Source organism: Haplochromis burtoni, unplaced genomic scaffold, assembly GCF_018398535.1.
Source record: "Haplochromis burtoni strain Fernald_Lab_line unplaced genomic scaffold, NCSU_Asbu1 Contig_16, whole genome shotgun sequence".
Lineage (NCBI taxonomy): Eukaryota > Metazoa > Chordata > Actinopteri > Cichliformes > Cichlidae > Haplochromis > Haplochromis burtoni.
In genome coordinates this window covers 3,823,977-3,837,888 of record NW_024582377.1, presented here as the reverse complement: position 1 = coordinate 3,837,888, position 13,912 = coordinate 3,823,977, and the positions used below count along the sequence as shown (strand labels likewise).

The window sequence follows — 13,912 nt, the reverse complement described above, 5'->3', positions numbered from 1 at the left end:
ATACAGAATACATTTACATGGTTATATGCACATACCTGAGCATAACTCAATAACGTAGGTCCTTCTACTTGGTGTCCTGGGTTTAATCCATGAAAGGAGACACAGCCTATGTGTTAAAAATGCAATAATGTAGTATTGATTTAAACTGGCTGAAGAATGGCAGTGATGTTAGGAGCTGTATGCCTGCAAGACATATTTAGGTCCTGCAAAACCAAAAGCATCTCTGGAGCCTCTTTCCTATTCATTTAACAATATATATGTAACACACACAAAAGGATTCTACCATCTTACATATATATTGTTAAACGAATAGGAAAGAGTGTGTATATATATATATATATATATATATATATATCAGTGTTGCACACATACAGGCAGGTTAGTGGCCTCAGAAGCTGTCCGAGGTAAAGTAGACACACACTGATTTAAGGCATACAGATGGCCTAAAACAAAAGAAAAAGGAAACGCATAGTTAAGGGGGTACAGGGTCCACGGGGGAGCTCTCCTCTTTTCTCGGTAATAAAAGAAAGATGTCTGTTAACATGTGCAGTTCAGTATCCATACGGGGCTCTGCAAATTCACTTGAAAGACGTGAGTTATCCGACCTGCGGTACTGAGGATGTAAACCACTCCTTTTTGGGGGTGGGGGTAGCTGTTTTAAATATGGGGGGTCCTAAGGGTGGTGTGGTGATGGGGATTAGGACCGACCAGTCTCTTCCATGGCCACCTCGGCTCACCGTTCAGGTCGGAGGAAGAGTGATAGCGTCTTCGGGCTCGCGCTTTTCTGTCACCCCGCGCGCCTCCCTCTCCCCCTTGTCCTCAGCGACAGACTCCCTCGCGGTGCTCGACGGGATGTAGTGGCTCACGCGGGGTTGAGAAGACCCTTGCGTCTCTGTACCCAAAGCTCCCGACCTCCCCGCGCTCGTGTGACCGTGGGAAGACGCGTAGAGTCCTTCGTCCTGTTGCGAGTGCGCAATTTCTGCTCCCGCACTCCGCGGGGAAACCGCCACTCTCTCCGCTCTGTCACCCCACTGAATCGCCGGACCGTGCGGGGTTGTGCCCTGCCTGGTCTGGTTGAGAGATAACAGCCGTGTTTGCGTAGAGTTCCACTCTGTCATGTTGTCGTTTGTGGAGATGTTAGTTGAGATATTTGCAGTCGGAGTGGGCACCACCAGCTTCCCACCAGAAGAGGATGCGCTGGTTGGCTTCCAGATCAGGCTATAGTAAATTGCCAGGATAATGGCTGCTAAAGACACAGACAACACATATGCAAAAACAGTGGCTAGTCTCACCCACTTCTTGTTAGTCTTAGCAGCCATCTTAGCCTTTTTGTCCCCCGTATAAGTAGCAGGTTTGCCCCTCTCCATATTGGGCATGAAGTCCCGCTCTCTCATATTCCCCCTGTTTTTTCCTCGATGCTCCACCACCCCCTCCGTCTTGAAGGCTTTATGTTATCCACAGTCCAAGAGAAGAGGAAGCAGGAGGCTCAGAGGGAAGATGCTGGACCACCTTGAACCGTCCGCGCCGCAGGAAGATGTTGCACCTAAACAGATTTCCCGTAATTCATTTGATCTCAGAGGAACTGCGCCTCATATTGTGCAGCCAGCGCAGCACTGCGTTTCATAATGGACATCAAGCATCCACAGGCTGACTGACTGCGCGTTTCAGAATCCGACAGCGGCGGGACAAATGTCCCCCCTCCTCCTCCTCCTCCTCCTGTGCGAGGTTTCCAAGGAACAGCTGGCCGCAGGCCCACGGCGAATCCGCAGTATACTATTTGATGTCATTTATTAAAACGATTAAGTGAGATCATACGGTACACAACTGTCTGTCTTATCCAGCAAATGAAGTGGCTGGCTCAGCTAAAAATACAGGAGAGGGGGCGGGTGGTGGTTCTTAAAGAAGCAGCAGCTGTGCAGCAACCCGAGAAGAAACTGTAAAAAAACAAAAACAAAAAGAAAAACGACATCAGCACGCGAGAAGTGCACACGGAGAACAGGATGTCGCGGAGGGGATAAACACGGTCAACCGTGTGTTTTAGCTTCACTGCGTTCACCCGAGTGGAAAGGATGGTAGTCCATGTGCTCCGAGCAATCAGAGAGGGGGGGGCTTCATTTATGTTGATGTCTTACGTAATCACGTGTTAAACTCGTAGCCAGACCCATACACAACGAGTGGCTTTCATGCCGCTTATGATGTTTCCTACCTGTTGGCTGCTCCACAACGCGCCTTTTCAGCACAATGGACAGCGACCCGAATTTGTCATCGCTCGTGTCCTCCGGGAAGGTGAAAAAGGTGAAGCGACAGATTTAACAAGCGCGTGAAATCCAGTTTTCAGCATAAATCGCACAGCAGTTAAAAACAAATAAATGAACACATTATATAACAAGTACCTTCTGTTTATTATACACTCACTGGACACCTTAAGTACATCCGGCCAACTGCTAATTAGCACAAATATCTAATCAGGCAATCACTCGGTGTATTTGGGCATGTGCAGGTGGTCCACATGCTGAACGAGGATGGCATAGCTTCAACTGGCGTGGTTGTTTGTGCCACACAGGCTGCTGTGAGTGTTTGAGGAGCTGCTGATCTGGGATTTTCCCAAAAGGCCATCTTTCGGCGTGGAAATGCCTCGTTGATGCCAGAGATCAGAGGAAAGTGGTTTGAGCTGATAGGAAAGCAGTGACAATTCAAGTAACCACTTCGTCATACATTGGACCTTGAAGCAGATGGTCTACAGGAGCACCTCAGTAACAGGAAATTGTTTGCATGGACTCATCACAATTGGACAATAGAATATTTTTTTAAGTCTTTATTTGCTGCAAAATAGGATCAGAATTTGGACTAAACAGCAGGAACATGAAGCATGAAAGCATGACTCCACCTTGCCTTTTATTAATAGTTCAGGTTGTTGGTGGTGAAATTGTGTGGGGCAATCGGGGAAATATTTTCTTGGCACACTTTGGGCCTCTTTGGACCAAATGTTGTTTAAATGTCACAGCCTACCTGAGTACCATCATCCATCTCTTTATGACCACAGTGTTCCCATCTTTTAATGGCTGCTTTCTAGCAGGATAAATGTCACAAAGCTCAGGTCATCTCAAACTGGTTTCCTAAACATGACAGTGAGGTCATTCAAATGGCCTCCACATTCAGTCCAAAGCTCAGTCAGTATCTTTGGTATGTTGTGGAGGAAGATTTGCATCATGGATGTGCAGCCAGTAAATCTGCAGCACCCGTGTGATGCTGCTACGTCAACATGGACTAAAATCTCTGAGAAATGTTTCATCTCTGCAGCACTGTGTTGAATATATGCCACAAACAATTAAAGACACTTTAAAAGCAAAATGAAGTCCAACGTGGTGCTAGCCATCGGCTCCAATTGGTCACAGCAAATAGGTGCCCCTCCCTGAGCCTGGTTCTGCTAGAGGTTTCTTCCTGTTAAAAGGGAGTCACCAAGTGCTTGCTTAACACTAGCAACCCCCAGAGGGTTGTTTGATTGATGGGGTTTCTCTTTTTTTTTGCCTGTCCCGTTTGGCTCTTTTGCCATCAGAAGTATTGTAAAATACATGTATCGATCACCTGTTGAGAAAGAAAAAAGAGAAAACAAGCAGAAGAAAAAAAAGAGCAACAGAATAAACAACATCACAATGATATATGGGAATATGACAGTAAATACTAAATATTAAACATTATTGTGCAGCACATAAGATCAACAGAACACAGTGTGCTTTGAGGTACAGCCAAAAAGGGTGTAGTTTGTGGGTGTGATCACCCGTGTGTACACCTGTGAGCATGGACACGCTTGTTTTTTTAAAAGGTTCCTTCATGTAATGATCTGCTAGAGGGTGTGGGGGGGCCACAGCCCCGTCCTCCAGGGCATGAAGCAGGTATGGAGGAGATCAAAACTCCAGACATCCAGAGGCCCCCAGAACACAAGAGACCAAGGAAGACCAACAGAGGGGGTTTCTCTATTGTTTTAGGGTCTTTAACTTATAAAGCACCTTGAGGTGGTTGACTATTATGTGTCATGCTAAGTTTACAGTTAATATTACATTTTTGTTACATTGATACAAAGTGGAAAAATGACCTACATTATAGTGGCTTGGCTGCAGAGGTGAAAATGACTTGTTTTGCAACAGCCAATCCATTTCTAAGGATGAGCGTCAGCACAGGTTTCTACACGTGACGGGTGTGACAAGCCCTGCTCTAACAAACATCTAATGGGGGTTGTTTCTAATGACTGCTTTCATTGCAATGTTTTATGGTATGGTAGGGTATGGGAGCGAGGTGGCCAGCTGTGATGTGAGTCTGATAAGGTTGTGTGTAGCAGTTTTTCATTAAAAGGTTTTATTTCTCCATTAAAATCACCAGTATAAACTGATCCTGTGGTTGGTTCACCAGAAGTCACTTCTTTGGTTCTTCAGTGGCTGACTGTTTGCATCAGATATTGCGCTGTCTGAAGGTTTATTTGAATGTTATCCAAATGGCCTGGCATCTTTTGTTGAAACAGCACTGCCCTGAGTAATAAATGACACTGTGACCCCTGACAGGTCACAATTTCATAAAATATTTAGCCAATAATGCAAAATTAAGCACTAGTATGTGATCAGATCAGGCATTTATTCACAACATATAGCAGAAATAATCAAACACTTAGTGCAACAGATGCTGCTTCAACTATAGTTTGAGGCATACATAATATGATATGCTGATATAAATAATGCTAACTCAAAATCATTGTGTAAAGAAGGAACTCATTAACAAACCAAGTGTCAATTCATGGAAGCTAAAAGAAAAGCAAATCCTCATTATCTCCAGTTGTGTCTTGCCATTATGCCACTTATGAATTCATTTGGGGCTTAAAAACGTTGTCACTTTTTAGAACCCAGAGGATTACCCTGTTATCACTTTTTAAAGGAACTATTTCCTCAGTAAAAAGCAATTTCAGTTATTGTTGTCACAGCAGCAGTTAATGGGGGAGCTGTATGTTAAAAAAAGAGTTTTAAATATCTAATTTCTGCCTTTTATTATTTTATCTTTTTATTTTATAAACACGTGAATGCTTTTACTTTAAGTGAATGACAGTTAGAATATATACTTATGTAACCTTTATCTTACATATATAAACTGTAATTTTATGGGCAACAGATTAACCTTCAGTCCTGTTTTTTTCTTTTCTTTTTTTTCATCTTAATTTGCAATGCATATTTTCTTGGGTGCGTCCTGGACACAGGCAGGTCAGCAGAGTTCCAGTTTAGTGCATCTTTTGGTTGCTAGTGTTGGAATAAGCTGGTTAATAGTTCTGACCATGGTGGAGAATCAGATAGTGGATATATTTTAGCAATAATAGGCTATTTAACTGAAACAAAGTCCACTCTAGAAGGACAAAATGAATAAGAAAAGATACTTTCTGGATCCTCCAGAGATCAAAGACTACCTGGTCAAAGGAGAAAGGTTTACCAAGTGGTCAGAGGTGAGTGAATATTGAAAAAAATTAAGCTGTTGATTCTTGAATATTAACCAGAGTGATTAGGAGTTTAAATATACATCAGTAAGTGTTGCTTATTTTCATTCTCCTGTGAGCAATACAGCCTTCTCTGTGAAATTACATGGTTTTCATCTGTTTTTAAAACACTAATCATTAATTTCTTATCTAATAACTTAAATATAGCTACAAATGCAGTTTAAATACCAGGTTCAGTATCGGCACATCGCCAAAAAGCATCTCTGTTTCACGGGTTCCATCTCAAACAATTACCAGAACCACGTCAAAGATTATTCCTCTATAATGTTGTACGGTCTTCATCTTACGATGCACACTACCCTTAGATGACTACTGTTGTCAATCAGCTCGATACAAGAAGTACTGAATAAATTTGTCTCTATCAAGGACTCAACCAAAACCGTTCCTGTCACCATGAAGATGGATCCAAAAGGGTTTTTCGTCTACTGGATTAACCAAAGCAAGGTGGGGAAAAGCCAGCAGCATTCTGATGTGTGGGTAAAATATATGTGATTAGGATCTGCTAAAGGTGTGAGATATGTAAGCGCATCATTCACCACCTTCTGGCCTCAGCAGTCTGTACAGATTATCGATCAGTGCTGATGTGGGCTCACTGTCCTACTGTGCTGTGCAGCTGGACTGTGATGCACTCAATGAAGGTGTCTAGCTGTGTTTACTCTTCATCTATCTTTCTCTTCTCACTAAACAGGCAAGGTCTTCTTTAAATGTGCTACCACAGTTAACCAAAACTAAATTTTAAGATAAAATAGGTGTAAAAAGCAAATGTTGGCTGAAAAAATTACAGGTGCTCAAAAAACAAAATAATATAAAAGAAATGTCTTTGCTTTCTTTTTCTTAATTTGGTCATACTGGTCACCACAACTAAAAGCAGGAGGCAGTGATATAGGAAATCATATTGTTATTGTGACTGTGATGTCTACATGTTCTTCATTTTGTCTTGTGATATCTTTCATAATAGCTTCTCAAATGTTCCCCCTGATGATGCGCCTCAGATGAAAACAAAACAAAATGGAAAAAGGAAAAAAATAAATAGAGTCAGGAAAATATAATACAAAATATAATAAATAAGAGAATACATTCAACAAGCAAACAAAAATCCTTAAGTAGCAATAACAGAGTAATAACAGAGATTTAGTCATTACCAAGTAATAATTCTGTAATTACACCAGTATTAGCTATAATACTGGGAAACGTGCTTAGCTAAATGTCACAGTTTCCCCAAAAACCATCTAATTTGTTTACGGGTAATAACAGAAGAAAAATGTAATATCTACCTCTGGCACGCTGACCCTCCTCATGATCAACACACAATATTGTTAAGTAACCATGTTTCATGACCACCCCATCACTGCTGCTATTACAGATGTATTGTCTGTTGAAAGTGAACAGGAAACAACAAGCTATCCCTACTTTGTAAAAATATCAGAATGAACTTGGCATTTATTTACTCATTTATAGGTTAAAACAGCCCTACAATATTCCCAGCCTTAAATAGCTTGTTTACTAACTCACTTATTTTACTGATGGGCAACGTGTTTTTTTTCTACTTTGCTAAAGGGTGAGTTGTATCTAATCCATATCTGGAATGGTGCCTACTATGATTTCTTGTCTCTTGTTTCTAGGAGACAACATTCCTGGATGTTGCTACCATCAGAGATACCAGAACAGGAAAATATGCAAAACTTCCCAAAGTAAGTCCATTTGTATTATTTAATTTGTGGCGTTCACTTTGATTTAATTGAGCTTAATGATTGTGCTCTGTGTGGAGGAATCTCTCCAAGCATGCAAATATATCTGTCGAGTCCTTTGTTTGTCCATTAATATTGACAGACATATTTGCATTGCAAAGAGAGAAAAAAAAGCGCCGTGGACGCATGAACCCAGGCTACTCCTCCACAGAAACACACAGATGCACTGGCACGCAAACAAACATAAACACACACCCTACGACAGGCTGAGTCATGGCGGGAGATTTCTGTGAGCGAGTTTCGAGTGAGCTCCAAAGCTGTCAGCTGTAGTTTCGTCTCTTTTCCCACTCCTCGCTGGCCTCCGCAGAGAGCTCCATTATGCAGCTGTCATCATCCCTTACGGGAGGGAAATCTGAAAAATCTGTTCTCCTTAGGGAGAATGCATCATCACAGATGGGGTGCTGCTGAAAGCACATCCTCATCTTTTGGTCCCTTAGGACTTTTTGGGAAAGCTGCTCCAATGCTGACGTCAGGCGTGCATAGAGAGGTGATTGTAAAGCATCATACACAGGAAGGCAGCACATGTGTGCTTGTGCTCTTCATGACCGCCTTGTGTGTGCGTATATATAAGCAAGTGCGCGACTCTCAGTGTGTTGTGCATATGTTTGCATATGCTGGTCAGCATATTTGCATGTGTCGAAGCACCTTTCAGGTGTCCAATCTGTGCAGACAGCAAAGTGCTGCAGATTTAGATTTGTTTAGTCAGCTAAAACATGAAATAATACATTTTATTTGTCCACAGCACCCAAAGGTCCGAAATGTGTTTAATTTGGATTTCCCGGACAGCAACCATCTCGCCAAAACCCTGACTATCGTCTCGGGTCCAGACACGGTGAACCTGACCTATCATAACTTCTTTGCCTCAAAGGAAAAAGTGACACAGGTAATAAACCGCTGTATCTGTGTAGTAGCTGTTCCCTTTTGACTGTTCAAACACAGCCAAAGGCCTCTAGCCCTTATACCACTGGAGCCTTTGCTTCTTCTCCCTCCCAACCCCTCCGACCCCTCCCTTTCAGTCTAAATTAGACTCTGTGACTCCAACATCCAGATTTAATCTGCTGTAATGAAATCTCAATAGTGCTTTGTTCAAATACAACATTCACTGCTCTCATTTCCTAACCTAACTCTGCATCAACACCCTCTAGTGGTGAGCTTGTGCATAGACGCTTATGACCTTTTAAGCCAAACTCATGCAGACACCGAATTTCATGCAGCACCTCTGTTTATTTTTGTGAATTTAAAAAAAATGCACATTAGAACTGGGCGGACGACATTCTTGCGATCACCTACAACGCTGCAAGAAACAACGCGTGCAGGCAGGTCTTCCTGGATAAAATGTAAGTGAACATCATCACGTAATCTACAGCTTCTAGATGATGAGGGAACATAATACCATGCAATCACATCATGCGCTGGATAACACGTGCTCTGGGAATTCTAATGGAAATACTATTAAATCTTAGATATGTCCGGCTTTCTCTTCAGACCAACAAAGATGGGAAGATCCCAGTGAAACAGTAAGTTTCAGGACAACCACATACTGGTTCATTTGTTCAGCAGATACCTGTGTTTCCTACTCAGTTGTTCACTATGTTTTTTCAGTATTTACAAGATGTTCCCTGCGGATAAGAAGAGGGTAGAAAGTGCTTTGGCAGCAGCACAGCTCCCCAAAGGAAAGGTCAGAAAATAAATCTCCTTTCGAGTGGAAATACATTTTAAATTTGGACTTTATTCTTATCTAACTTAATGAAAACAGTTTGCGGTTTTCTGACAACCCGTCTGCACATTTGTTTTGTTCTTCAGTATGACACCATTAAGCCTGATGTTTTCACTGAGACTGCCTTCAGGAGCTTTATGACACACCTCTGTCCTCGGCCTGAGATCTATGAGATCTTCACTTCCTAGTGAGTAACCTGTAGAAGTGTGCTTAACTGATCATTGTACAGCCTGAATATCACACACCTACTGTAGCTGTAGTTATGCTTTATTCATAATTAGTTTGTTATTGCATTTACGTTTTGAAACTTCCACAAATTGTCAAGCAAAAAATAAATAAATAATAATAAATTTAATGGTTAGTGGTAAACCTTCTTCATCTGGTGTTTAAATCTACTCGTTTCAAAAATGATGTCATTGTCTGTTCAAAATGTATGAAGCAAAAAATTGTCCTAGTTTGACAAACTAAAGTTAGAGGTGCCTCATGTAATATGCTGGTCTTGCACTGCCAGTCTGTGCTCCAGCTCGTGCCTCAGCAGCCTTGCCTGAGCTAAAATGGCAGGAAATTGGCCGTGATGGGGATGAGGAACCTTATGGGCATCGCTGATGCTTTTATTTATTTATTTACTTGTATTTAATCATGAAAAAAATCTGTTTTAAGAGAGTGTCCTGGCCAAGAAGGACAGCAGTGCAATCATAAGTTGCATAAATTAGTTGCACATACGCACGCATGTATCCAAACCCATACAGCAAGTAATAAAGAATATCAGAAACAAAGGTAATAATATTCAGGCAAAACACTGCAGCCTGAAGTAAGTGCAAGTCCAAGATGTGATTGTCTCGCTGTGCCCCGCCCTCCAGCTCCACCAAACCCACCATGACGAAGGAGAATTTCACCAAGTTCCTCAACGAGAAGCAGAGAGACTCTCGGCTGAATGAGGAACTGTTTCCGCGTCTCCGGCAAGATCAGATCAAGGCACTGATTGACAAGTATGAGCCCCTGTCCAATAATTCTAACAGAGGTGAGATTCAGCGGTGGTCACTTTGCTATGCTGAGGATGGAATAATGGGCACAATCACCCTCCTTATGTTTTTGCTTCAAATGGTCTCTTGTTCCCATCTCCAGGTTTGATTTCTCCAGAAGGTCTTTTATTCTACTTGATGGGTCCAGAGACATCAGTGGTCATGCAAGACAGTCTGGCCAAGTCTCAAGACATGACCCAACCCATACCTCACTACTTCGTCAAGTCGTCACACAACACATACCTAACAGGTCAGAAAAAAGAGAGAAATGGATATGATTTCTTTAAGATGCTGCTTAACAATGTGCCTTATTTTTCATTTTTCTCTCCCTGTGCAGCTGGTCAGTTCTCGGGCGTGTCCTCCCCAGAGATGTACCGCCAGTGTCTGCTCGCCGGCTGCCGCTGCCTGGAGCTGGACTGCTGGAAGGGTAAACCTCCAGATGAAGAGCCCATCATTACTCATGGCTTCACCATGACCACTGAGATCCTGTTCAAGGTTGTTGAACATACCCATGTGCCCTCAGTCTCCCACCCTCCAAGTATTTGAAATTTTTCCTCTGCAACTGTTCACATTTCCATATTAGGAATATTCCCACCTTTTTAATGTCGTGCTGAAATGTTAGTTTTGGGGTTACTGGAATTTTTTGGCCACAACTAATGACCATCCACCAGTGCATAGAGCTGATGTAGTTAAGTATACCTACATTATTATCTTTTCTTGTCTTCTATATAGTATAGAAGATAAGGAAAAACGTAAAGGGTCCACTCTAATATTTTGCAGCCTTTACAGAAAGGAAAGAATGGTAACGATAAACAAATTTAATATTCAAATTTCTAGTATTTATTTTTTTGGTGTTAAAAATTGTGATTAGAAAGCGACGGCTGAGTCCAAGTAAATGACCGTCACCATTTTCCTGCCAGCACATCTTGAATGTGCAACATCTAAGCTTCTTGCACACCAAAAAGCTGCTCAAAATGATCTTTAATTCATGCTGAAGAGCACATTCGAAACACGAAAGTGTAAGTACACAGTAACACACAAACACACTGATAGGCCATTCTCTTACACTCAACACTTCCATATAAGGGCAGCAGGAGATGAACAGCCCCAGGCCGAGGCACAACGCCCAGGTTCAGTTCAGCAACATCACAGCCTCTGCAAGAAACACCTCTGCAGTTTGACACAATGTTCATGTTTTCATAATTTTTATTTTAGTGAGCTTGTTTCTTTTTTGCTCTGCATCTCATTAACTTCTTGAAGTTTTCTAATGTGCTATTGCCAGTTTCATTTCTTTAAATTTAAGTCCAAAAGTAAAAATCCACTTTTATAAAATAACAACTAAAAGGCCTCTTTTTGTGACACTTGACAGGACGTGATAGAGGCTATTGCAGAGAGCGCCTTCAAGACCTCACAGTACCCCGTTATCCTCTCCTTCGAGAACCACGTTGACTCGTAAGAGCCGAGCTTTAAATAAAGCCGTGTCATAACATGCCATTAATGCTGCTGTTCTGATGCACGTATCACGAATAATAACAGGCATTAATGTGATTTCTTCCAGGGTGAAACAGCAGGAGAAGATGGCCAACTACTGCAAAACCATATTTGGTGATGCCCTGTTAACAGAGCCACTGGACAAATACCCTGTGAGTGAGTACACTGCTGCAGCACAGCCAGCTGTCAAAATAACAGATAAAGTTTAGATGCTATCACGCTACGCTGGGTGACTCGGATGAGTTTCGCTATTTAATCACAACGACATGAAGGCAATAAATGGCAAAGTTCAAGTTTCACTGGTGTGTTTGTTGTCCTCTGTCTTGTATCTGCTGTAAGAACCTCTCAGATTCCCAGAAACAAAGTCTGTCAGCTCCTCTTAGGCCTGCATGTGTTTATATTCCTGAGGCTGTGTCTGTTTAACTATCTTAGATGGTATTAGGGACAAAACCAGTGTTTTAGAAAGGAGGTCAGCAGACAGTTTGAATCCAGGCCTCAATTTTTGAAGTATGAAAAAAAATATGTTTATTTTATATGTTGTTAATTTTATGTTTGTTTGTTTGTTTGTTTTTTTGCTTTTTTTAAAAAGGTTTAAGTAAAGGCAACAAGCTAAATGGGAGAGTGACCATCCGGCTTTTTATCAGTGTGCAGACAATAAAGGCAGCTTTCATGATGGTATTTGGGCTAAATTATTGTAGAGGATGCATTCAGGTTTTCGATGCATCCAAATGCCTGAATGCTTTTTTCTTTTAGAAGGTCAAGCAGTCCCTGTGGCCATGCATATGATCACATGATGACCTGACTGTCTTAGGAAAATTAAACACAAGCTTTTAAAACAAATTCTTCTACTATTACTACTATTAAAATAATAGCTATTATTGTTGATTATGTGTAAAAGAAAAAGGTTAAAGTCTGCACCTTTCCATTTACCATTTTGTATTCTTTTTTGTTTTCTTTTTTTTTTTTAATTTAATTGTAATTCTGAAAATTTGGAGGAGTATGTTTTTGAAAATTGAGCAAAAGGCAAAAATAAAAAAAGGTAAATAAATTAATAATAATAATAACAGTTTTATTGTATTTTACTGTTAATTAAAATACTAAACAGTCTCTCCAAAACACAGCCCAGGATAATAAATAAAAACTGCATAGCAAAGAAATAGGAAGATGTAATAGGAGTATGGCTATACCATATAGTCCACTATGTGAATGTCTTTTTAAGTTAACCTGTCAATAACAGCCATTCATTTCATTTTTTATTTAACTTTTGTGTTTAAATTACACGTATTTGTGCATATGCAATGTTAATAAATGAGGGCCATTGCTTTCCACTCAAAACAGCTTTCCTTTAATGACAGACTACATTTGTTTCATGCTCAACAGCCAAACAAAAAACAGACTAAGTTGATTAAATTTAGCAATGACACTTTGAACATTAAACAACTTTGATGTAAATCCCTCTGAAACAAAAGTAAGAGTATAAGTTTGATGTTTTCTGAATATAATCGATTTTGTCATTGTTTGAACTTCTTGTTTGTGTCTCTAACATTCAGCTGAAGCCGGGCCAGCAGATCCCCAGCCCGTCTGAGCTCCTGGGTAAGATCCTCATCAAGAACAAGAAGGGCAGCCATGAGAAACCGGCCCAGAATAAGAAAACTGCCGCAGCAGCCGCTGACCAGACCGCAGCCGCAGCTACGAATGCCCAGGCCCCGAACGCCACTTCCCAGGATGAGGCCAACCCAGCAGCAACCACCCCGGAGAATCAAGATGAAAATGAAAAACCACAAGGCAAATTCAGTTATACTCCAGATTTAGACGTGTGATTTTATTTCCAGGTGTCACTGACACTGTTTTTATGTGTTTCACCAGAACCGGAAGCAACTGTGGAGGAAAATGAGGAGCAAGAAGACACAGAGGAACAGGATGAGGAGAAAATGAAGACATCAGATGAGGTAAATACTTGTTTTACATCATTTGTACCAGCCAGGAGAGTCCAAATATAAGTTAACCTCCTTTTGACGTCCCGCAGGGCACAGCTGGACAAGAAGTAACAGCATATGAGGCCATGTCATCCATAGTCAACTACATCCAGCCCAACAAATTCATCTCCTTTGAAAATGCCAGAAGTATGTCTGCAAACAACAAATTTAACCTAAACTCAAACAAAACAGGTACAACTCGATGTAACCTTGGTAACGTGTCATTTTCTTCTCCCTTCACAGAGAAAAACAAGAGTTACGTCATCTCTTCTTTTGTGGAGACCAAAGGGGAGGCAATGATCGCCAAGAGTGCCGTTGAATTTGTTGAGTATCCTTTAGGAGTGCATCAGATGCTATCATGCTCGACAAAAATGAAAACCATTTAAGTATACGACAAATATATTCTATGCATTCAGTTTATTGGGGTC

The 13,912-nt window shown here is 41.2% G+C and overlaps 1 protein-coding gene across 1 annotated transcript in view; it reads left to right on the top strand.

The window, feature by feature from the left end:
* The first annotated feature begins 5,256 nt into the window (after positions 1–5,256).
* Positions 5,257–13,912, top strand: part of plcb2 (phospholipase C, beta 2) — a 21,478-nt gene continuing 12,822 nt past the window's right edge. Inside the window, exons 1-17 of the mRNA XM_005916952.2 lie at positions 5,257–5,479; positions 5,897–5,974; positions 7,153–7,221; positions 8,021–8,161; positions 8,536–8,615; positions 8,742–8,795; positions 8,881–8,956; positions 9,082–9,182; positions 9,856–10,016; positions 10,121–10,267; positions 10,355–10,512; positions 11,387–11,469; positions 11,576–11,660; positions 13,059–13,293; positions 13,375–13,457; positions 13,535–13,631; positions 13,728–13,812. Coding sequence (XP_005917014.1) covers positions 5,396–5,479; positions 5,897–5,974; positions 7,153–7,221; positions 8,021–8,161; positions 8,536–8,615; positions 8,742–8,795; positions 8,881–8,956; positions 9,082–9,182; positions 9,856–10,016; positions 10,121–10,267; positions 10,355–10,512; positions 11,387–11,469; positions 11,576–11,660; positions 13,059–13,293; positions 13,375–13,457; positions 13,535–13,631; positions 13,728–13,812 — 1,817 coding nt within the window. The 5' untranslated portion in view covers positions 5,257–5,395. The remainder of the gene's footprint in view (positions 5,480–5,896; positions 5,975–7,152; positions 7,222–8,020; positions 8,162–8,535; positions 8,616–8,741; positions 8,796–8,880; positions 8,957–9,081; positions 9,183–9,855; positions 10,017–10,120; positions 10,268–10,354; positions 10,513–11,386; positions 11,470–11,575; positions 11,661–13,058; positions 13,294–13,374; positions 13,458–13,534; positions 13,632–13,727; positions 13,813–13,912) is intronic.